The sequence below is a fragment of the Piliocolobus tephrosceles genome, chromosome 15, assembly GCF_002776525.5.
Source record: "Piliocolobus tephrosceles isolate RC106 chromosome 15, ASM277652v3, whole genome shotgun sequence".
Classification (NCBI taxonomy): Eukaryota; Metazoa; Chordata; class Mammalia; order Primates; family Cercopithecidae; genus Piliocolobus; species Piliocolobus tephrosceles.
This window is the reverse complement of record NC_045448.1, coordinates 36580298-36602976: the sequence shown is the minus strand read 5'-3', so window position 1 is coordinate 36602976 and position 22679 is coordinate 36580298. Positions and strand designations below refer to the sequence as shown.

At 41.7% G+C, this 22679-nt stretch overlaps 1 protein-coding gene across 4 annotated transcripts in view; it reads right to left on the bottom strand.

Moving 5' to 3' along the window:
• The window catches only part of CRIM1 (cysteine rich transmembrane BMP regulator 1), a 197775-nt gene that overhangs the window by 3178 nt on the left and 171918 nt on the right, over positions 1–22679 (bottom strand). For 3 of the 4 annotated variants that reach the window (XM_023216356.2, XM_023216359.2, XM_023216357.2), the window contains 3 exons: positions 11167–11361; positions 3945–4067; positions 659–846 (listed from right to left, as the gene is read on the bottom strand). In XM_023216356.2, the coding sequence (XP_023072124.1) occupies positions 659–846; positions 3945–4067; positions 11167–11361 (506 nt within the window). The remainder of the gene's footprint in view (positions 1–658; positions 847–3944; positions 4068–11166; positions 11362–22679) is intronic. The other variant, XM_023216358.2, reaches the window with a different exon arrangement.

The following is a 22679-nucleotide window of genomic DNA, read 5'->3' as shown; positions in this document are numbered from 1 at the left end:
GATTATGATTTATTTCCCTTAATACAGGTTTTTCTTATCTTTCAAAATAGGCAGATTTAGAGGCCCTTTACATTTGTACTGAAAACAAATATATATATTTTCTCCCGCAATATGAAATCTGCCTCTCCCTACCTTGTCTACTATTACTTTCCACCACCTCTTCATCTTTTGTGACCTTTCCACTTGGTGCTTGCCTTTGATGCATTGACCTGTCCTTTTGCCTTCTGTATACCCTCATGATCTTCCAGCCCTCTCCTGAGTATTATCCCCCTCCCTTTGTGACTTCTTTTCCCTCCCAATTCTAAGTTGACTGATGACTGATAAATGCCAGGTGATCAAGTTTAATGTCTAATATAAAGAATGATTTAGGAATAAATCCAGAGGTATTTGTTCATTTGAAAACTTTAGAGTACCTCCAGAAAATTGGATCCATGTAAGGTCAGGATTCATTAACCAATGGATAAAATTCACCTTGTGATAAGTCCAACCCTGGGCAAGTACTATATGTTTGATTCATACTATAGCCTGGTATGGATTTGAGGCTATGAATAGCAAAGTAAAAATTTCACTGGTTAAGACACAAGGCTTCAAGCAATTTCAATATAAGTGTAAGTTTTCCTAGATTCATCATTCAAGAGATTTTTTTTCCAGACACTACCTTAGTTGGTGTTCGATACCAGCAAAGCAGTGGTATCCACTGTTTCTTCTGATTGATGAACAGGAATGCTATTATAATAGACAGGCATATAATTATGGGAACCACAACTGAGGCAATGGAGTCCAGTGAAGAATCTTCACTTGGGTGCAGTCTGTTCTCTCTGTAATCTACCTGGAGGTGACCCATATCTAGGAAAAGAAAAATTATAAGCATTTATTACCTAAACTGGAATTGTTCAGGATTATTTTAATGACATTGCAAATAGAGATTGGCAACTTGGTTTTATTGCTTCTCAGTTTTTTCAGGCTAAAAATGTGATTAAAATCTAATTTTGATCCAAAGAGCTCTTAGTAGAGGGCAGAGCGCTTAGGGATGAATGTTAAAAAAAAAAAAAAAATCGGCCGGGCGCGGTGGCTCAAGCCTGTAATCCCAGCACTTTGGGAGGCCGAGACGGGCGGATCACGAGGTCAGGAGTTCGAGACCATCCTGGCTAACACGGTGAAACCCCGTCTCTACTAAAAAATACAAAAAGCTAGCCGGGCGAGGTGGCGGGCGCCTGTAGTCCCAGCTACTCGGGAGGCTGAGGCAGGAGAATGGCGTAAACCCGGGAGGCGGAGCTTGCAGTGAGCTGAGATCCGGCCACTGCACTCCAGCCCGGGCGACAGAGCGAGACTCCGTCTCAAAAAAAAAAAAAAAAATCAAAGTGACAATCTTAATAATTGGATAAGATGATGCCGGCTCTAGCTAATCAAGAAAATAAGAAGGTGCTTAGGTAGATTTTGAAAAAGTGAAGTAGACCATTAAAATATTTTGATTACTATTAACGTATATGGTCTTCTCAGATTTTGAAGGAGAAACATTAGCTGATCTCCTTGCTTACTGGCAAACGGGACTAGAACAAAGTATATTCTCCTACCTACTAGTGTAATAACTAAGACTAATTAGATCAAAACTAATCAGAATCAGGAGGTTGGTCTTTTGGTTGATACTCTGGTTCACTGAACTCTAAGCAATATTGTCTTACTTTTCATAAACTTGTTGAAAATCTTGCTTAGGCATATTAGTTTTTCTGCCTTAATGAATTATATTGCATACGTGACTACATTTAGTTTTGTACTTATGAATGACGACCTTTATGTTCTTTTATTTATTTATTTATTTATTTATTTAATTTTTTTTGAGACGGAGTCTTGCTCTGTTTCCGGGGCTGGAGTGCAGTGGCCAGATCTCAGCTCACTGCAAGCTCCGCCTCCCGGGTTTACACCATTCTCCTGCCTCAGCCTCCGGAGTAGCTGGGACTACAGGCGCCCGCCACCTTGCCCGGCTAGTTTTTTGTATTTTTTTTTTTTTTTAGTAGAGACGGGGTTTCACCGTGTTAGCCAGGATGGTCTCGATCTCCTGACCTCGTGATCCGCCCGTCTCGGCCTCCCAAAGTGCTGGGATTACAGGCTTGAGCCACCGCGCCCGGCCTTATGTTCTTTTAAAGTATCTTACAATGTATGTTGCAGACAGAAATAAGGTTAAATATATACCAGTAGGGGGCACTCCCTAAAGTTTCCTTATTTTTATTCTATTTTGAAATCACTGTAGTCAGGTTTTCTAAATGCATTAACAATCAGTTTAGTGAAAGACACATGACACACAATGCCGAAAGGAGTTACTCTCAAATTGTTCTGGAAATTCAGCTCATGAAGTGACAGAGCTTTGTGGTATGTAAGACTGTGGTTTAAAACTCAGATTTTAAATGATACATGCTTCTGTGTGTGTTCTGGAGGGGTGGTGGGAGCAGGGAGGAATGGGAGGTAGAAAACATTCCTAATCATTTTAGCCGGTGCAGATGGCAGTAAAGCTTTATAGAAACATATTTATCAGCATCAAGAAAAATGTCAAAGATAAGAGTGACATTTTATTGATGAATTCAGATTTTAAATACACAACGAATAAAACAATGAATTTTACTTTCCCATATTCCAAATGAAATAGAAAGAAGTTTTAGGAATATGTGTCACACAAGAAGAATGAGATATAAATTAAGGAAGGTCTCGGTGAAAGAAAAATGAAGCCGCAAGTGAGGTCTGTTTACAAAATTCAGTCTTTCGGTGCCGTTTCTGTTCTAAAACCAAGCCCTAAAAGTTAGCTTTGAGCTTTGTAGCAGCCAAAGCCAAAAATGGAAACAACTATCAGTCTTTGATAGGATTCACAGTGTCTTCTAGGTTAAAACAAATCAGTTGCCTAGGAGAAGTATACACTTTCTTGCTATTGAAGCATGAGAAAATTTCTCTTCAGGGGCTGTATAACATAGATACTATGCAATGCACAGTCTTCAACATACTATAAGTATGGCTATACTTATGACCGAAGTCTAGCCTCTAGAACAGGGCCTCGCATACAGCAGGCACTAATATTTATTGACTGAGTGAATGTAAGCATAATGCTAAAGCACATTCAGTCAGAACAATTTTACAGAGAGCGAAAAACACTAGGCCCAGGAAATTGGCTTTCTGGTCATCTGGCTTGATCCAAGCATAACGTTTAGAATATCTAGAGTCACAGACAAGTAATCTCTCAAGCAATGAATATTGCTTCTTCCAAAAGAAATATAAAAATTATATAGCAATGATTTGGAAAATATGGTTGGAGTAGACAGGAGGCAGTACTGAGTCACGGCCAAGAGCTAGTTTATATTACTGATCAAGAAGAGGTCTACTTTTATATAAAGAGAAGGAAATATTAACAGCTATTGGGAGACAAAATAACATCTTTATTACACACAAACTGAAAGGATAGAGCAAGAAAAAAGGCATGGAGTAAACCTGGTGACTGGAAAAATCAACACAGGTAATAAATTTAACTCGCATGAAGTGAAAACTGCCCAGAAGTAGACGGTAACCTAATGTACAAATGCTCAGTGCAGAATCTACAAGAGACAGTGACTAATTCCTGATTACTCTCCTTATAAAGTTTATATATACATACATTTGAGAGATGGCTTAGAAGTTCCAGATACGAAGCTCTTATGACTAGGAACATATTTATTTCCATCATTACAAAGTCTCTGAGCAAGGAGGGCCAGGAAGGAGGCATTTAATCCAGTTACCTGCTGACTTATTTTATCAATGTGTGGTGTAAATATGTTTCAGCCAAGCAGGTCTGCCCGGGAACAGTTATCTGAATTTACTTCAGCAAGTCATTTAAAAAGTTACTCACAGGAAATTTTAAAAATTAGAAAAAAGCCAAAATAGACCACATAGAAAACTGGCAGATCTCAGCTGCCTTCAATGCTTACCTCTAGGGAGATGGACGATATCATTTTCGCTAGGCGTGGGCCACAGGGGAACCTCCAGGTCAACCTCTCCTCGATGGTTTGTCTTCTCAATGGGTATATTGGTTGGTTCTGGGGCATACATTTCTAAAAGAAGGGAACATTTTTCATAAGAGATGATGAAGCTGCTGTATTGTTGGCTTTTGTATTCTCAATCCAAATGGTGCACTCAATTCAAGCCCACATTTCCTGGGACGTGAAAGATGCAGTTTCTGCCATTTACATCATTCATGCTAGAGAATCACAAGCTTTGCAGTGAGAAGGAACGCGTCTTGTAACATTTAAAAGACAAAAGAATTCTCTACTCCACCAGGGTCAAAAAACTGCTTTTTCACGTTCAAATGGTGTTGGTTTTATAACTTTATGGAAACTGAAGGGGACTAGCTGAAGTGGAATTATTTCTTTTTTTTTTTTTTTTCTTGAGAGGGAGTCTTACTCTGTTGCCCAGGCTGAAGTGCAGTGGCGCGATCTCGGCTCACTGCAAGCTCCGCCTCCCGGGTTCACGCCATTCTCCTGCCTCAGTCTCTCGAGTAGCTGGGACTACAAGTGCCCGCCACCACGCCCAGCTAATTTTTTGTATTTTTAGTAGAGACGGGGTTTCACCACGTTAGCCAGGATGGTCTCAATTTCCTGACCTCGTGATCCGCCCGCCTCGGCCTCCGAACGTGCTGGGAACTATAGGCGTGAGCCACCGCGCCCGGGGGAAATTATTTCTTTCACTTTCCAGCAGCTAATAAATGTTGGTGTTTAATAGCTGCTGCTCTTTAATATAGGGGTGTTGAATAACTTACACAAAATATGTTAGCAAAACTTGAAAAAGTTAACGCACTGTCCACTTCTTATGGACTTCTTGGCCATGTCCTCTCCTCTCTCTTCCCCTACATGGGAACAGACTGTAGGGAGACCTCATGAGTGTAAGTCTCAGATGTCCATTATGTTACCACTAGAACCATTTAGATTAGAAACTGATCTTCGGTAAATATATTTACATTTTCCAGTTTGATCAGATAGGTATTATACTACAACATAAAACAAACAGAAGAATATTATTTATCTCAAATATCAGGTCTTTTTTCAAAAAAAAAAAAAAATCAGAGCTTTTCTCAGCTCCTACAAATATTTCTTTATATTTATACTTTATCCAGCTGATGACAACTAGCCCCACATTTTAAAGCAATTCATTCTTAAGAACCTGTTTTCAAAATGTGACAATAAAAGTTTGTGTCATGCACATATTTCCTGTCGGCCAGATCCTGCCATGTTATTCACTGATTTTTACAAAGCAATTACTCAACACGTAGGATCCTAAATACTCACCATTGCCTAATTTAGACCAACATAAAATATACAGTATATAAATTAAAACAGGATTAATCATCCCCTCTGCTAGAGTGATTGTTTTCAAAGTTACCAGGCTTTTGAGAAGTAAACCTTAAGATGACTTTGAGAGAAGAGGCAAGTGACAGAGAAGAGAGTACTTGCTAAGGTTCCCCCATGAGTTAACTAAGTACCCAGCCATGGAAAGAAACCCAGGGAGGTTAAGTTAAATCGCTCCAACGCATTTAGTAAGTGGTAGAGCTGGGATTCAAATGCAGTTCTGTGATTCCAAAGCCCAAGTTTTCTTGCTGCCTCCAAGAATAGTCTTCTGCTTTCTTAGTTATATTATAAAGCCTTTAGACATAAAAAGAACTGGGAACAATTATAGTTTCCACAGGTTCAGTGCATCCCTGCAAACTCGGGAATTAAAAATAGAAGTTACTGAAAGTATTACCATTTGCAGGCGCAGGGGCCTAAGCACAAACCACTGACTCTCAAATTTTTAAAAATCATATCAGAATTACCCAAAGAGCTTAGAAAATGTGCTGACTCTCCCAGGTCCTGATTCAGTAGGTTTGGACTAGGTGACTCTGGGAGGTGTGTGTAGGGGGATGGTATTTAATCCATCCACTGAAAAGCTCTCATATGTGGTATGAATTTCCTGGGTGAATATGGGCAGAAAAGCCACGTCGCCATTTACTTGACACCTTTCAATGTCACACACCCTTCTGTCCCTCCCCTGCCTAGTCCAGGGCTTCACACTGAGCCTTCCTATGACAACAGGGGCCGAACTGCCACTGGTTTCTGAGGCCTCAGTGTAAAGGGCGAACTTGACACTGATTCCACCAAATCTGTGAATGTCAATGGCTAAGTAGTCAAAGCTTCTGCAGAGGCCCCAGAGCTGGGACTGACTGAGTTCCACCTCAGGCTTTTTCCTGAGTGAGAGCAGTAGAGAAGTAACTTTGGAATTATTTTGCCTTGACCCTGCATATGGATAGATTTCAGGTGAAACTCCACCAAGCTGAGGCATGACAGTGAGTCTTCTTCCCACAGGGGCTTTACTTGGAAACAGCAGGGAAAGTTAGAAGGCTCTATGGTGAAGGAGGATGTCTCCTTCAGTGATTAATTGTATTACCATTTGTTCAACAGATATTTCCTGAGCACTTCCTACATGGCAGGCATTGGTTTTGGGCATACAGTTTTGAGTGAGACCAATCCTGGCCCCCATGGGTCTCTCCTGATGAGTGATGCCTGACAGCTACTTCTTACTTCCAGCAGCTCATAAGCTGTCCTGTGTATTAGCTCACTCCACCACTCAGTTCAGCTCTGATTAAAATCCACCCACACCTCCTTCTTTATCACAAAACACTCACAGCTCCAGTTCACAGTCCTCAAGTCCAAGGGAAGAGAGTCATTTCCCTTTAATTTGAACATAAAAGGGAAGCTGCCTCCGAGCAGTTTTGCCAAAAAGAACAATTCTTTAGTTAAAAAACTGCTTGTTGAAACAAAAAGAAGTGGGAATGCTATTTGCTTCCACGCCTAGACCCAGGCCTTCTTCCATGGCTAAAGACCGCCTTCAACCCAAGACTCTAAAATAGAACCCTTCTGGTATTTACTACAAGAGCTCTTTATAGCTGTTGGCATAGCAGATGGACAGTGCCAGGGCGACTTACAAAAAGCTACATCCAGCCCTGCCACAAAGATCATGGGCACATGGTCACAATCACGCCTGTGCTCACACTTGATCTCAGCTTTGGAGGAACTCAAGATAATTTACTGGGGATATATTTTACTTTCGGAGGCATCTGGTCATCTGTTAAGAGCTGCCTTCCTTAAAAATGTCCTCTTCTGGAATATGGGGCGAGGTGGCTGGTGCTCACAAGCTGAGGTCCACATTTTTTTGGGAGATGGAACCTGAGGTCAATTTAGGAACAGGGGTCTCATCCTCTGATAACCAGCTGCATGACTTTGGATAACACTCTTAACTTTCCTGAGCCTCAGTTTCTTCTGTAAAATGAGACAGGTGCTAATCACCTAATAGCTCATAGGTTCTGTACGCATATCCAAATATGGTGAAGGTGGACAGTGTTTTGTAAAGAAAGAGGATATTCAGAATGTCTAAAGGACAAAGCAAGGTTCTTGCTGGACAGACTGGGAAGTGCTCCCTCCCACACCATCATTTCTGAGATGGTATAATCCTCACAGCATTTCTGGGAGGTGGCATGTGCTATCCAGATGAGAAATGGAAGCCTGAAACTTTGGTGATGAGTCTTGACTAAGATCACACAATGAACCAATGCAAGAATGGGACAGGAATCCAGCCTTCCTGGCAGCCCATACTGGATCAAACAGAAGGTGGCACAAGCTCAACTGATTGCAATATTGCTTAAAGATGGAAAAATGTTTCATCAGGAATACAGCAGATGCAGAAAGGAGAGTTAATCAACAGAAATTAAATTTCAACTCAACAGTAAATCTTAACTGAGAAGTCACTGGAGAAATCTCTAATGATGAACAAGGATGTCAGCAGTATCTGTACTCTCTCTTATGAAACTCACAAACCAACGAGAATGAATCTACCTCTATTTCTACCACCACTACTTGAATTTGGGTCCTTATTATCACACCTAGGACATTTGCAGTGCATGTTACAGCTGTCCTGGCCTCTGGTCTCTCTCTGCTTTAGTCATTCCTGCACACCACCCCATTACACAAAGGTTACCCCAAAACACTTTTGTGATCATGTCATTCAGCTGCTCAAAAATAAACCTTCCCATTCCCTATGAAGAACAAAATCTACACTCTTCATTTGATAATTAAGGCCTGAAAAATCCTGGCCAAGCTAGTGTTTCTGTCTTTACCTACTGCTACTAGAACTCACTGCTCTAGTGGCATTGGCCTTGACCTTAGAGGCACCGGCCTTGACTTTTCCCATCTCAGGTCTTGGTCAGGTTATCCTCTTCACTCCAATGAAGACAGCACATCTGTCCTTTAAAATCTAGCTCACGTCCTTTCTCTGTGAAACCCTCCAAGGACACTCAACTTCATAGTCCATCTTAGTCATGAACTTTGCATGGTCTGCATGAGAGTTGCATGACCATAACTCCCAATGGGAGAGGTGAATCCAATTCACCTCTCCCATTCTGTTTTGAAACCACTCTGATTAGACTTTGCCTCCACCACTGTACTTCTGTGATGTTCATTACAGCAGTGCTAAATGCACAGGTCAGTTCCCACATCGCATCTTACTTGGCTAACAGCAGCGCTTGATTCGGCTGTTTACTCTTTCCTACCAGAAACCCTTTCTCTACCTGGCTTCCATGTCACTGACCCTCTTGGCTTCCTCCTTTAATCCTGGTGCTCCTTCTCTATTTATTTTGCTAGGCCCTCTGCACCTGCTCAGTCTCCAAAAGTTAGAAGGTCTCAGGGCTCAGTCCTGCGCTCTCTTTTCTTTTCTATTTATTCTTACTCTTGGGTCATCTCATCTAGTCTCAAGGCTTAAAAACCTTGAGACTAGAAACCAACTATGGTTGACAACTTTCAAATTTGTAGATCTACTTTCAATCTCTTTCCTGAACCCCAGATTAGATATTGTCTATTCATTATCTCCACTTTGATGCTGAGTATTTCAAGCTAAAAATGCCCCAAACCAAAATGTCGTAGTCATCCTTGGCTCCTCTCCCACTCACTCCCCACATATATTCAAATCCTACTGATGCGACTGATATGGCATAGTCAGAACCTGCCCACTTCTCCCCACCTCCACGGCTACCACCCTGTTCAAGTCACTGTCATCTCTCACTTGGATTCTTAAAAAAGCCTCAAAGTTGATCTCTCTGCTTTCACTCTTGACCTCCATGTCCCACAGTCTATGTTCAACCTAGCACCAGAGAAATCCCATTCAAAGGTAAGTCAGATGCTGTCGCTCCCTGCTCCAAACCTTCCAAGGTTTCATCTCACTCAATACAATCCTGCACTCATCTGTGAGAGCCTTTATGTCTGGCCGTGGCTGCCTCTCTGCCCCACTTCTTACCTCCTCCTTGCTCACTGAGTTACCTCCACACAGCTCCTCCTGAACATGCACCTTGAACATGCACAGCATGTTCCCACTCCAGGGCCCTGGCCCTGGCTACACCCAAAGGTTCTGCCTCTTCCCCATGAGAACTGCAATTCTGGGTCTCTTCATTAAATCTCATCTTGTTGGTAAGGTACTCCCTGACCATTCTACATAATACAAAACAACCTGCCTGCCCCACTTCTCCCCAGCCTCTTTGTCTTGCTATGCCTTTCTCCAGAGCCTGATCCCCATCTTGGTGGCTGCCTAGTTACTGTTTACCTGTTTGCTGCCTGGTTTCTCCCTACTACAATGTAAGCTACGTGTGCACTACTATTTGGTCACTGCTGTGTCCTCAGTGCCTAGAACAGTGCTTGGCACATAAAAGGCATTAAATGACTCTTCGTGAAATAAATAAGGTCAAGTTTCATCATTTATATCATTAAAAGCATATTACTGGGGAAACTGGTATGAAACTTGTGAAACATAGGCGAATATATACTAGATAAAATAATTCCAGTGGAAAACCACATATTTTTTCTTATTCTCATTTAAAACACTTAAGACTTTCCTTTTTTTCCATACACACACCAAGTGTGTATGGAAAACTATAAAGAGAACCCAACTGAAGGCTCTGAAAAATGGTTCCACCCCCTTACCTGGCAGAACATCCTATCCTTTTTAGGAGATAAATGAACATTTTTAGAAATGCTCAATTGGGGATAGTTTGCACAACGCCTAAACAAAAGGCCAACATGTGCAGAGCTCACTTAAAACTCTTTGGGTTTAACAACTGCCCTCTCTTACAACTGCATAGTACAGATGCACTTCTGAATTGGCATGCTTCCCAGCTCCCTGTATGGAACAGAACAAGGTTCTCTAATATAATGCTGCGAGGAAACACGAGAATCGAGGTAAGACAGAAAAGCTCTTGACTCGCTCAGGACCTCAATGAAGTCTTAGAGTGAGCCCTCACTTGGGTCTGTGTGGTCTATACTATCTGGGAAATCTGTGTGTCTAGGGGTTCAGTCCCCATGGAGAGGGCTCAGGCCTTACACTTCTGGGATTAGACGGAGGGGAAAGAGGAATAGTTTTGGCAGGAGGTGCAGACATGGAAACTAAGAGAAGGGCTAGGGGAGGCTCTGGGCAGCTGAGAAGGACTGAGGTTTGAAACTATGAGATGGATAATGCAGCAGACATGAAGAGTGGGGCGTGGGGAAAGATGCAGGTGCAGGGATTCAAAACAGCCAGCTGGGATATGCTCAGGGGTTGTGTTATGTGTGGAAAGAGATGGGAGGTTCAGCTGAGGGCTTGGGAGAGGGCTGCATGGATAATATGGGTACTGGCTGGAACTGATGAACTGAAAAAAGAATGAACCAGAACTACATTCTTTAAATGCAGGTCTTCCGCTTTGGTTCTAATATATTTTCACAGTGTAATGGCTCTTAAGCATCTTCCCTTCTGGGTCCCATCTTGGACCACCTTCTCTAGGCTAGTCCAACACTGCACTAAAACTGTGCTACTCTGATAGGGCAGGTGTCATTAATGGGTTTGGTTATACTAAAGTTTAGAGAATGCAAATGAGAAGAAAAGAACCAGAGCAATTCTGGCATGGAACCAAAATCTGCCCCTCATCTGGATGGTCATGGTTTTCCAAGTTACCCATAGGGTCTTTGGGTGGGAAGCGCTAACTGGGCCTGACACGCTACTTGGGCCATGTGAACTAATGAAAGAGGAAGCAGGTCGAGCTCTGCTTTGATTTCATCTTAAATCAACATTACAGCTTGACAAATGGAAGGATGGTGGCTTAGATACCTGGACACATTGGGCAGCAACTTCCTTCCACGTTGATGGGCTCAACACAGGGCAGAGGGGGGCAGCTGACGGTCGAGCAGAGGGTCTGGCCCTGCAGGCAGTAGCAGTGGGTGCAGCTGTCAAGGTCCCACCGCTCCTCGTCGGCATAGGCCTTCCCACTGAAGTGGCACACCACCTTCTTTGGAATTGTGTCTTCTAGTGAAAAGAACAGCACATGGTGGAGTCGCTGATGTGACAACGCACACGATCTTATTACACGTGAGAGGTCAAGGGAATAGCTTTGTATAATCACAGTATGCCTTGGGATTTCTGGAATTCGGTGAAACTTCTGTTTCCCTAGTCTTTCATTTTTCTTAGGAGGACCCTCAGGGCTCTCATCTTGTGGCCACTGAGGCCAGCACAGGGTGGTCACTACAACAACCGACAGGGAATGGTACCCGTTAGATAAGTGTCCTTAGACTGTCATCTAGAAAGAGATAAAGAGATTGATAAAAAGTCCAGCTGAGTTTATTTACAGAGATGGATTCAAGAAGTTCCTGTTTTGTAAACAATACAGGGGAATGGTAAGGAGTGATAATGGCAACATCACAGGGAACTAGCAGGTTTCCTCTGCCACCCTTGAGTGGGAGTCGGCACCGAGACAACCACTGCCTTCGTTTTCCAGGGATGCCACGTAGATTACTCTCATCACAAGGGCATTTCTACTTTAAAAACAGATTCATTTCACTGCAATCCGTTTTTTCCCCCAGAAAACTGTTGTTTTTGAGAAAAAAAAAGAGCTATTTGTCTACACAGTATATACAGGGATTTATAGTTTAAATATTCTGCTCCTTCTTCCCATTGTCCCTTGTCACACTCATTTCCTCCCTCTTCCAACCTTCTCCTTGAAGGTTCCTTTCTCTGGGACTCACCGCCTTTTTCTGTTGGACCTGAACTTACTGACTCCCTAGTGGCCACATTTCACACACAGAAATTTCCCTCTAGCACACAATAATTGGTTCAGAGTGAGGCCCCAAGAACCAGCAGATCCAGCAGCAAAGCAGAGATGGGGCAAATTGAAACCCGGTGGTGGGGCTGTGAGTGCGAGACTGATAACTAGATAACACCTACTGATCCAGGGACATTTTATGTTCAGATTCTAAAAGCAGCGCCACTCACCATTCGTCACTTAAGCAAGAAAAACTACAAAGGCATCTAGAAGGAAAGTTCCTTAGGAAGGCAGTCATCCCCAGGGCCCAGGGTTCTTCCTGGAAAGCATCTGGGAAGCTCTTGAAGGGTCAGAGTTCATTGAATAGACACAAGAAACAGAACCCAGTACATCTCAGGGCACAATGAGAAGCCCATAATGGCATCAGGAGCCCCATTTTCTCTGAGCCGCCCCAAGCTTTGCAGCAAGTGCTCTAAGGCAGCTGGAAGTGGCTGTCTCTGAAGACCCAGTCTGTGCTTCCGACTGAGCTTTTCCAGAGGAAGGTCACAGAGAGAAATGCGCACAGATCTGTGGTCTCTACGTTTCCTTCTTACCAATTACAATTGTCCCTTGGTACCATTGGGAGACTGGTTCTAGGACCCCCATGAATACCAAAATCCAAAGACGCTCATGTCCCAAGTCCCTTATACAAAATAGGGTAGCATTTGTATATACCTACTCACATCCCCCCACATACTTTAGGCCATCTCTACTCAAGCATATGCACCTTTATAAATGGCACTAATAATGGCCTAATATTGTAAAATTTTTACTCCATAGATATAAATCTCAATCCACTGGCGAGTTAGAAGCAAGCCCAAAGAAGAAACTGAGATCAAGTGTTAAGTGCCTCATCTCTTATGTTCTCAACAACTTCTATCATTTTTCTCATTACTGCTGGCTACAGTTCAACAAGGGACATTAAGTCAAGTAATCATGGAAAGTTCTAGTAGTAATTAGAGATCAATCTTTCAGTACCTATTAAAAAATGCACTTCCCGATGTTTGTAGAGGCTGCACAGAAATCTTCTGGCACACTAATTATTAGGCTAAAAACTCATTTGGAGACTTTCAAAAGAAACTCATGACAGAAGTTCTTGATAATATGGAATCCTTAAAGGAGGCGACTTCACTAAGGTATCCAAAATGCACATGTCAAATTGGCTGAACAAAATCATCCAATGAGCCTAATTTAAGTAGCACTGTGACCTCCAGCCAACACACTGCACTGAGGACATTAGTTTTGGCCATCAAATTTAGAGTCTATTTTGCTGAGAATTCTTTATGAAAGGAAGCAATGTTTCATTAAGCAGTATCACTGCTTATATTTTATATGAACCTTGGTCCATACAATGCAGTATCACTGAATAAAATTTGAGTAACAGTATTACTGTACAAAGAAATCAGACGGGAGGTGAAACTTCTCATCCTATCTTGTCCATAACTCTTCTGACTCAAGGTCAAGCAGTGGTCTATACTGTCTATATTATTATTTTTTTCCTTCCTTCCTTGCTTCCTTCTTTCCTTCCTCCCTCCCTCCCTCCTTCTCTTCTCCCTCCCTTCCTCCTCCCTCCCTCCTTCCTTTTCTCCTTTTTTCCTTCCTTCTCCGTCCTTCCTTTCCCCTCCACCCTTCCTTCCTTTTCTCCTTCCTTCCCCACTCTCATCTCCTTCCCCGTTTCTCCCTTCCTTCCCCCTCCCTCCTTCCTTCCTTCCCCCTCCCTCCTTCCCTCCCTCCTTCCCTCCCTCCTTCCCTCCCTCCTTCCTTTCCCCTCTCTCCTTCCCCCTCCCTCACCTATCCACATTCCTTCCTTCTCCCTCCATCCTTCCTTCTCTTCTTTTCACCCTCCCTCCCTCCCTTCCTTCCCTCGTTCCCTCTCTCCTTCATTCCTTCTTTCCTTCCTTCCCTTCCTCTCTCCACATACATGAGAATAATGATGGGAAGAACTTAGACTGAGCCTGGACCTAAAGCACCTGGACATGACGTGTGGTGTTTTCCGAATGATACTGACCTATGTAGAATAATTTCAACTGATGTATCAAAACCACAGAAGAAATATCAAAGATCAAATGCTGAGCTACAGGGTAATACAGGGTTTATGTAAATACTCATTCAGTAGCTGTATGAGATCACTGTCTTAAAGAATATTTATAAAATGATATATGAGAAAGAACAATCACTCTGAATGCCTTGGAGGCAATAGGAAAACCAGTAACTTTTTTCTTTTTCTCAAGAGACAGGGTCTCACTCTGTTGCCCAGGCTGGAGTGTAGTGGTGCAATCACAGCTCTTTGAACTTCTGGGCTCAAGTGATCCTCCTGCTTTAGCCTCCTGAGTAGTTAGGACTACTGGTATGCACCACTATGCCTGGATAATTTTTAGGTTTTTTTTTTTTTTTTTTTTTTTTTGTGGAGATGGGAGTCTCACTGTGTTGCCCAGGCTGGTCTTGAACTCCTGGCCTCAAGCCATCCACCTGCCTTAGTCTCCCAAAGTGCTGAAATTACAGGCACGAGCCACCATACCTTGCTCAGTATCCTCATTTCTTTTCCTAGATACACTGTCTCCTTCAATGACACGTAGGGACCCATTTGCGAAAACGCCATTGGGAAGTTTTGGAAGCTACCGGGTTTAAAGCGAGACGTGGTGGCTATTCCATGCAATTCAAGGTTCTATAAATTAAATTAAGAGTCACTGTAGTCTTTTGGGGGAAACAGCATAATCTAATTGAGACTACATATAAATGTATTTTAAGCACTCAGCCTGAAGAGGGAAGTAGAAATAAAGACTGGGAATATCCAACTAAAAATAACCAAAACAGTTTATGTTTGGCTATCAGCGTTGTGCCATTTAACTCTAAAGGTTACATTTATTACTCCAACTGGTTTGCTTATTCTGACAATTAAGTTTTGTTCTTTGATACCTAATACTAATCGTAACTTCCACTTACTGAATGCACGCTACGTCCCAGGCCCTGTGCTAAGCACGTTACCTATGTCAATGCCATTTTATCTCCATTGACCAGTGGGACAGGGTATTGTTTCAATTCCACAGGAAAATGAGGCACAAGATTACGTCACTTGTACAAGATGCACAGCTAGGAAGCGGCAGGGCGAGCAGGGGAAGCACAGCGGGTCTGGCTCCACAGTCCACCAGCACCTCTGTCTGTCATGTGCCAAGCCAGATAACCCGTGGAAAGGCCACTTGCCCGGACAAGGATCAATCACAGTGCCACACAAACAAGCTGTTACTGCTCACTGACTCTTGAAAATGGGGACTCGAATTTATCTTTGTCTTCAAAGATATCAAGTGCTACCAAGGAATGGAGATAATGAAGTGGGTTATTTAGCTAATTCAGGATTCCTGGTCCTCCTCAGGAAATCTCTGTTTAACACTTCTCTCTCTCCTCACAATCTCTCCCTCCCACTCTCTCAAAGAGGATTACAGGAGAATGTTCCAAGGAAAACATGAGGTACGACACTAACATAATAAAGTTTATTTTTAAAACAAACAAATCAGGGGTTATATATCCAAATAAACATGACCCCCTTCTAAGCAGCCCTGGTCGGCTGTAAACGTATTCCAGTGGTGCTGCCGCTGCTGCACACAGCTGTGGAATTCTCCTCTTGCCATGGCATCCAGGGCCCCTTTTGAAACGTGCAAAGAAGACGGTTACTATTTCACAGTCACACCTTGGTTTAGATCAGCTTTGCTACTTATTTTCCTTAGCTCTGGCCTCTATCTTATCTGTCAGATTCAGCTTGAAATGACTTTTGGCCTCTTTCAGAAACGAAGTCGCTGTAAGGGAATAAAGATTTACTTCTGCCATCAACTACGTCAGGGACCTAGAACCCTTCGCCGGCTGCAGCGGGTCCTTCATGGGGTTGCTTACCTCATGGGATGCTCAGACAAACATCCTTTCTTTTGGGACTCAAATATGAGCAACATTATCTTGCATCACATATGATTACAATAGAAATATGCAATGTCTTTCAGCGGTAGAGTCTGGAAAATTCAGTGTGGGTTCCCTGCTGCCTATTTTCCCTCAATTCTGGTTGGTATCACAAGAGGAGGAAGAAGCGGCACGGCCTTGAAATGTTAATTCCTTTCCAGTTAACTTCTTCAACTGTTTAAAACTTCATTATTTTACCTCTTCTCAAGATAAGAAAAGAAGCCTTAACAGGCTGTTAAAGCTGGACTTTGTTTTACTCTTGAGCTGTTTTAATTATGCCATAAAACTAATTAACAGCTACGGAAAATCCAGAACTGTGTTATTTTCTTCCTCTACAAAGATCCAATTTAGTGTTCCAGGAGTCACCGGGGTGGGGGCACAGCCCTTGCTCTGAAACTGACCATGATGTGGGATATACATGAGCCTCTGGAAAAAAAAAAAAAAAAAGCATCTCCAGATTCTTCCCCCTCCCCCTTTCCTCTGTGGAAGGATATACAAACCAAAATGGACTCTAACCTATGTCATAGCTGGATTTCTTGATTTCTGCCTAGGAGGCAACTTCTTACATAGATACTTCAATTTCTAAATCTGGTGGTCATGAAGTCAGAGTCTTGGTGTGGGAGTAACTTCCTGGGAGGAAGTCAGGCTGCTTTAGAAATTGCATCAGTTCTTTCAAATCTCCTGGTACTATTTAGAGTCCTGAAAAGTAATTTACTCTGGGATCCTGGTGGCCAAGAAGCTAAATGCAGCTCTTAATCTCAGAATAAGTCTCACCGCAAAACAAGCCAACACAGTACTATAACGGGGGCATTTGTTCTTTCCACACATTGAGATCAAGACCCTCTGAGTGTCACCCTAAGTGTTGGGGATGCTGATGTGAACAAGGCATTCAAGGCCTTGGTCCTCAGGAGATGCTCCTGCACCCACAGGGTCTTGTCAGCTTTGTGGGAGTCCATATCCAAATGGATGAGCCCAGGGTCTGGAAAAGACGCACAGACAGCTGGTCCTGCTAAGGGATTTCAGTTTGGGTTCTTAAGTTTGAGGTTTGAGGTTTGAGGGATTTACAGAAAACTTTAGTGAAGTCATTTAGGCAGGCATACAAAGGGGCCATGTATACTATGGGTAACGTAAGATTTAGAAAAGGGAGTGGTAGAAAAGGCAGCCAAGTACTACCAATGACATAGCTGACCTGGGCAAGAATAGGGGAAGTACTTCTAAAATGTTAGTTTATACCTGTAACAATGCATTACAGCCCTCTCTAAGCCACAAAGGAATAAAATACCACTTCCATTTCACTTTCTAACAAGACCCTGAAATCCCTGGCTTGTCATGGTGCTTTTCACTTCTGTATTGTCAGTCACATGCTGGGCACCAACTCCACACTTGGAGAATAAATGGAATGTGAACACCTCCTGTTTGAGAAACTGGTTTCATTTGTTTTTTTAAAAAACATAAAGAAGAGACTTAGAACACATGAAAATTGTAATGATGCAGGAATCTGCGAAAATAATGTACAGGCCACTAAGAACTCCTAGACAGAAGATGATGACTGATTTTCAATACGCTGACTCACCAGGCCTTTACAGACTGTAAAAGAATGAAAAGATGGAACTCAACTGAAGTCTTGCTAAAAACAGATGCAGGGGGCCTAGACAATTTCAATGCGGCAGAGATCTAATACATAGTAATTCTGTCAGGAAATGATTAACGAATTCTGATTAAAAATGCAACAAATGCTTACTGATTTAATTAAATCTTTGAGTATTTACTTTGTAACTTTTAGCTTCCAATAAAAAAATCTGATCTTAATCCATCTTTGTTTAAAAAAAAAAAAAATAAGGTAAATGCTGTCATGTCGGCTGACTCCTACCTCTCCATACTGCCTCAACCTTAATTGCTGTGAAAGCAGATTTGGCCACAGTTTTAAGGCTTTTCTTAGAATTACATTTTTGTTTTATTTTATTTCATTTATTTCTTAGGACAGGAAGTGCAAGTGTATTTATAAAGGTTAAAAGAGCCTATCAGATTTCTTCAACAGACTAGAAAGAAAGAGGTGATTGCTCAGGCTTCTAAGTCCTAGTTCTACAAAAAGCAATCTCACCAAATTAGTAAACACAGTCACTTTTGGCTGAGAACCAGTGCATGCAAAGAGGACACAAGTTTTCAGTAATAGAGCTTACCCCTTGTGTTAGCATTTGTTATGGGTTGATTACGCACTTCATGGATAGTAGTTGAAGGAAACATTTTATTTTCAACTTTAAATGTGGTCTCATGTCATAGTAGGGCCAACAGTCCAAGATGCGTCTAAGGTACATGGACATTATTCACAGAAATCATTTTGGAAATGTAAAAATGTCATTTTAATAGGCAGGCAGAAACAACTAAAGATCAAGGTGGCCCAAATACGGAGGAAGAAATACAACTTCTTTTAGGACGTAAAAGAAGCAATCTATGTAAAAGTTGGGGTATACCATCTTGTTAAGAAAACCTTAATGTAGAAGCCATTGGACCTTCCGGATTGGCCAGTTTCTGCACCTACGGAAGATATTTAATCTGGTCACAGTCCAAGCCCTGTTAAGAAGACTCTGCCAGCAGCCTCCAGAGGGAGGGCCCTCTGTGATAGGGGTCTTCCCCCATATCCTTGACCACTACAGGGTACAAAATCAGGTTTGGCCTCCTGGACCGAAATAAGAGAAAGGCAGAAGCTGTTGGATCTCTCTGGAAATAGCAGTGCAGCCTCTCTTCCGTGTAGCAGAGCTCTTTAAATTAAGAATGTGGGGCTGGAGCACCTAAAGACTACGCGGCTTAGGGGTTTTCCCTAAGTTAACCAGAACAACTTGAATTTCTGTTTACACAGCCGGAGGCCTGGAAAGGATACTGAAGTGAGAAGAGGAAGCTGCTTACGGAAGAAGCAAGATCAGTTGCTTCCCAGGGCATAGGGTAAGACCCAAACAAACCGAAATCAAACATTGCTTATTTTTGTTGTGATAACTTTAGACCAGTTCCAAAGTTAGCGTGGTGCATGACAACCAGAATGTTTTCATTCTTACACTCTCTAAACAATACACAGACAATCATCCTGTTTCCCCTTCTTTGAAATCACACCTCTCATCTTTCGTTTCAATCTTTTTAGCACTAACTGTGACAACCTGGGCCTCCGTGTAGGGCACAGCAACTGATAGCTCTGAAGAACGTGCAGGAGGTATACGTCTCCTCCCTATGAGGGTGCGCCCTGCTGATAAATGCCACGTACTCTGTTCCCAGGAATCACAGTGGATCATGCACAGTAAATTCAGACTCTTCAAATGGGACTAGCCTCTCAATATAAACAAAAATAAATGAGCCCTATTTTCTCTCTTCTGATAACGTCTAGAGGTATGAAAGAACAGTGCGGTTTGTGGGCAAGGCACTGTCACAACACAGCTGAGCTACAGAAAGCACACTGTTTCTACCTGGGTTACAATGGAGTGACCAAAGGGGCATGGGCTTTTTAAGATGAGAGTAGGCAGGATGAGGTACGCTGCCAAAGCATTGTCTAAGATATTCTTGGCCTTCAAAAGCTCATCCCTGAGATGTTGTATCCAGGCATTTCTCTTGTAGAAAGCCAGCTGCTACATTTAACAGTGAGATACTAGAATTGATTTGATAACGTTACTCAGATCAGCTGCAATCCGTGTTACAAGAGCAGCAATTCTACTGAATCTATCTACACTTAAATTGTGTTTACTGTTTAGAAAGTATTTTTGCACATGTACATTATGTCATTTAATTTTCTTGGCACTTTTGTGAAGCTCAGGACAATATTATTACTGCCATCTTATAGATGAGGAAACTGAACTAGGGTTACATCAGATCACCAAGACATAAAGCTAGAATGTGACAAAGCTGTGATTATTAATGCTCTGGTTCCAAGGGAAGTTCTCTTTCCAATGTGCAGAAGCTTTTAATTTTAAGAAAATACACTGGAGAAGCAGCAGTGAAAAATGTTCTAATGAAGGTGGGCAGTATCGTATCATTATGGTTTCAAAATGCGTAACATTAACTTTCATGGGTTGTATAGCTTAAAGATGCCTGAATTAAATATTTACTATATTTGACTCTTGGGCTGAATTAAATACACAATGATCAACAGATGTTCCAAAGAGATGTTATATATCTCTTAAGATACCAGTTTAGCAGAGTTACGTTTAAATAAACAGAATATAAGAAAAAGGAATAATGTATAATAGATTGACTTGATATAAGGTATAGACATTTCCCTACTAAGGTTAAAGATTATTTAATCATTTGCTAGTTGAAGATCACTATGGAGAAGATTACTATGCAGTGACAGTATCACAGCCAATTGAGAAGAAATACAGTTACAACACGAGCTAGGCCAGCTCCATGTGAAAGTCCCACTTCAAATATTAGTAAATACATAAATATAAGAATAGCCAACTTCTAATCATATAGAGGTATTAATACAACCTGTTAGAAATTTATCATGTACCATCTACCTATAATAGAACTCATTTTCACAGATCCTCTTATGACACTTAAAAACACTTCAATGATACTAGATGATTAGAAGGCATGTAATCAGAACATTTCAACTTAGTTCACATGGAAGTTATGAGCCACATATGTACTTGTATTTATTTTATGTAACGTACAAACAAGTAAATATATATTTATATTATATATAATAAACACAAACTATCCCAAATTTCTGAAGTGAGAAAGATACACTGACTCAATAATTTCTAGCCAACAAATGACTTTAAAAATCTGACCTTGAAATATCTTCTAAAATACACAGTTACAAACAAATACTTGCCAAGTCATAATTTTCAAAACAATGTTCTACCTACTAACACTTAAGACTTGGCCAACACATGAGCTATTTATTCAACATCAGTCCTGATCACCTAGAGTGGGTTAACTGGGGGACATACCTGAGCATCTTGACTTCCAAAGCCAACAGGTATGATGCAGCAGTGAAGTGGGCTTGAAAATCCTGGAAATTAACTTAAGATAGACTTTATGATCAAAGTCGTACTCTTCTTTCTTTGTAATATCTGACCAGGAATGACTGACCTCTGGACACAGGGAGGTTCTACTGAAAGACTCATGGCTCCCCCCTCCAGAAGCTGCCAGAGTCTGGTACTCAGTATGGGCAGAAGTATCACCAACACGAACATCAGAGCAAGGGTGATGTGGTCAGGGCTCATATGGGGATATGAGTATTCCCACAGGCACATGAATGGTGTGGTGTAAGGGCAGCTAATATACTTGTCTGCTATCCTCCTTGAAGTCATGAAATAAAGACTTCATTGAAGCACTGAAATAATTTTTGCTCTGGCAAGGTCTGAGAAAGGCATGTAACATGTAATCAGTGAAATGGCCATGGGATGCTTTAGAAACCAGTACGCTCTTGCATGGCTAAGCATGTCATAACAGAGGCATCTGCTGTTTACAAGGAACCACATATCAAATCTCTTTTCACCCATTAGAATTCCCTCAGACCTTTTATCTCCACCTGATTCATACTTGTCAACTTTTGATTCCTGTTCTTCATCCTTTGAGCCTTCATTATAGTCAGCTTATGAGAATAAAATCTAAGTTTGAATGTATTTACATAGAAAGCCAAAGTACAAAACAATTAGGGAATCAGAAGATGTTCCATTAAAATGAATGGGTAATTACTACTTAGTTTCTTTCTAGCAGAAGAATGAATTCCCTAAATGATGGGTATTATAAGAAACTAGACAAAGCTGTTCACTTTTCAGAATTAATCATCAATCCTATTAATTATGTCTATATTACATATCCTATTAAATTAGCACACATAATATGAGGCCTTCACACATCAAAAGAGAAGCATTATCATTGCACATTAGTGAATTGATAATTTAACAAAAGGAACACAAATACTTGTAGTCAGAAAACTACTTTTGGTAGAATCACCACTTTTCATTTTTCTTACAGTAGGAACAAAGGATACTTCACATGCAAACTTTTTTTTTTGATCACTAATAAAAGAGGTCCCTTAATTGTGAGTTTGAGGTTTTTAGAGATCTGTATTTGACTAATTAGGGAGAAAATTCATCCATGGAAGAGCCCTACAGCCAAGGTGAGGTCAGCACTGTAGGCTGGGGTGAGATAGTCTGTACATTCTAACAGCGAGGTACACAAGATGCTGAGAATAGACGATAATCTGGGTTAAAACTGAGAAAGCCTAAAACAGGAAACAATGTAAGCACTGGTCTTTGGTGCCCACTGGACAAACAACTGGGTGCTTTAAGACATGCCGCCTGACCGTGTTTCCATGTTTTCCTTTGCTCAGTGATCTCTGGATGGTGATAAAGGCTCTGCCAATGAAGCACAGCTGGCAATTGCCTTTGGGTGGCTTGTGCTGTCCAGGGCTGGCACCCTTATATAGGGACGAAGCTGACTGGAGGTCAGGACCTCTTAGTTGATAAGAGAACAAGCCCAAATGCAAACTGGAGAGTCAGACAGGACATCCCTATATCATAGTCGTGAACTTGACTTCGTAGGTTTAGACACAGCAGGGCTAGAAGAGAAAGGATGAACGCCTATCTAACAAGGCTACTTGCAA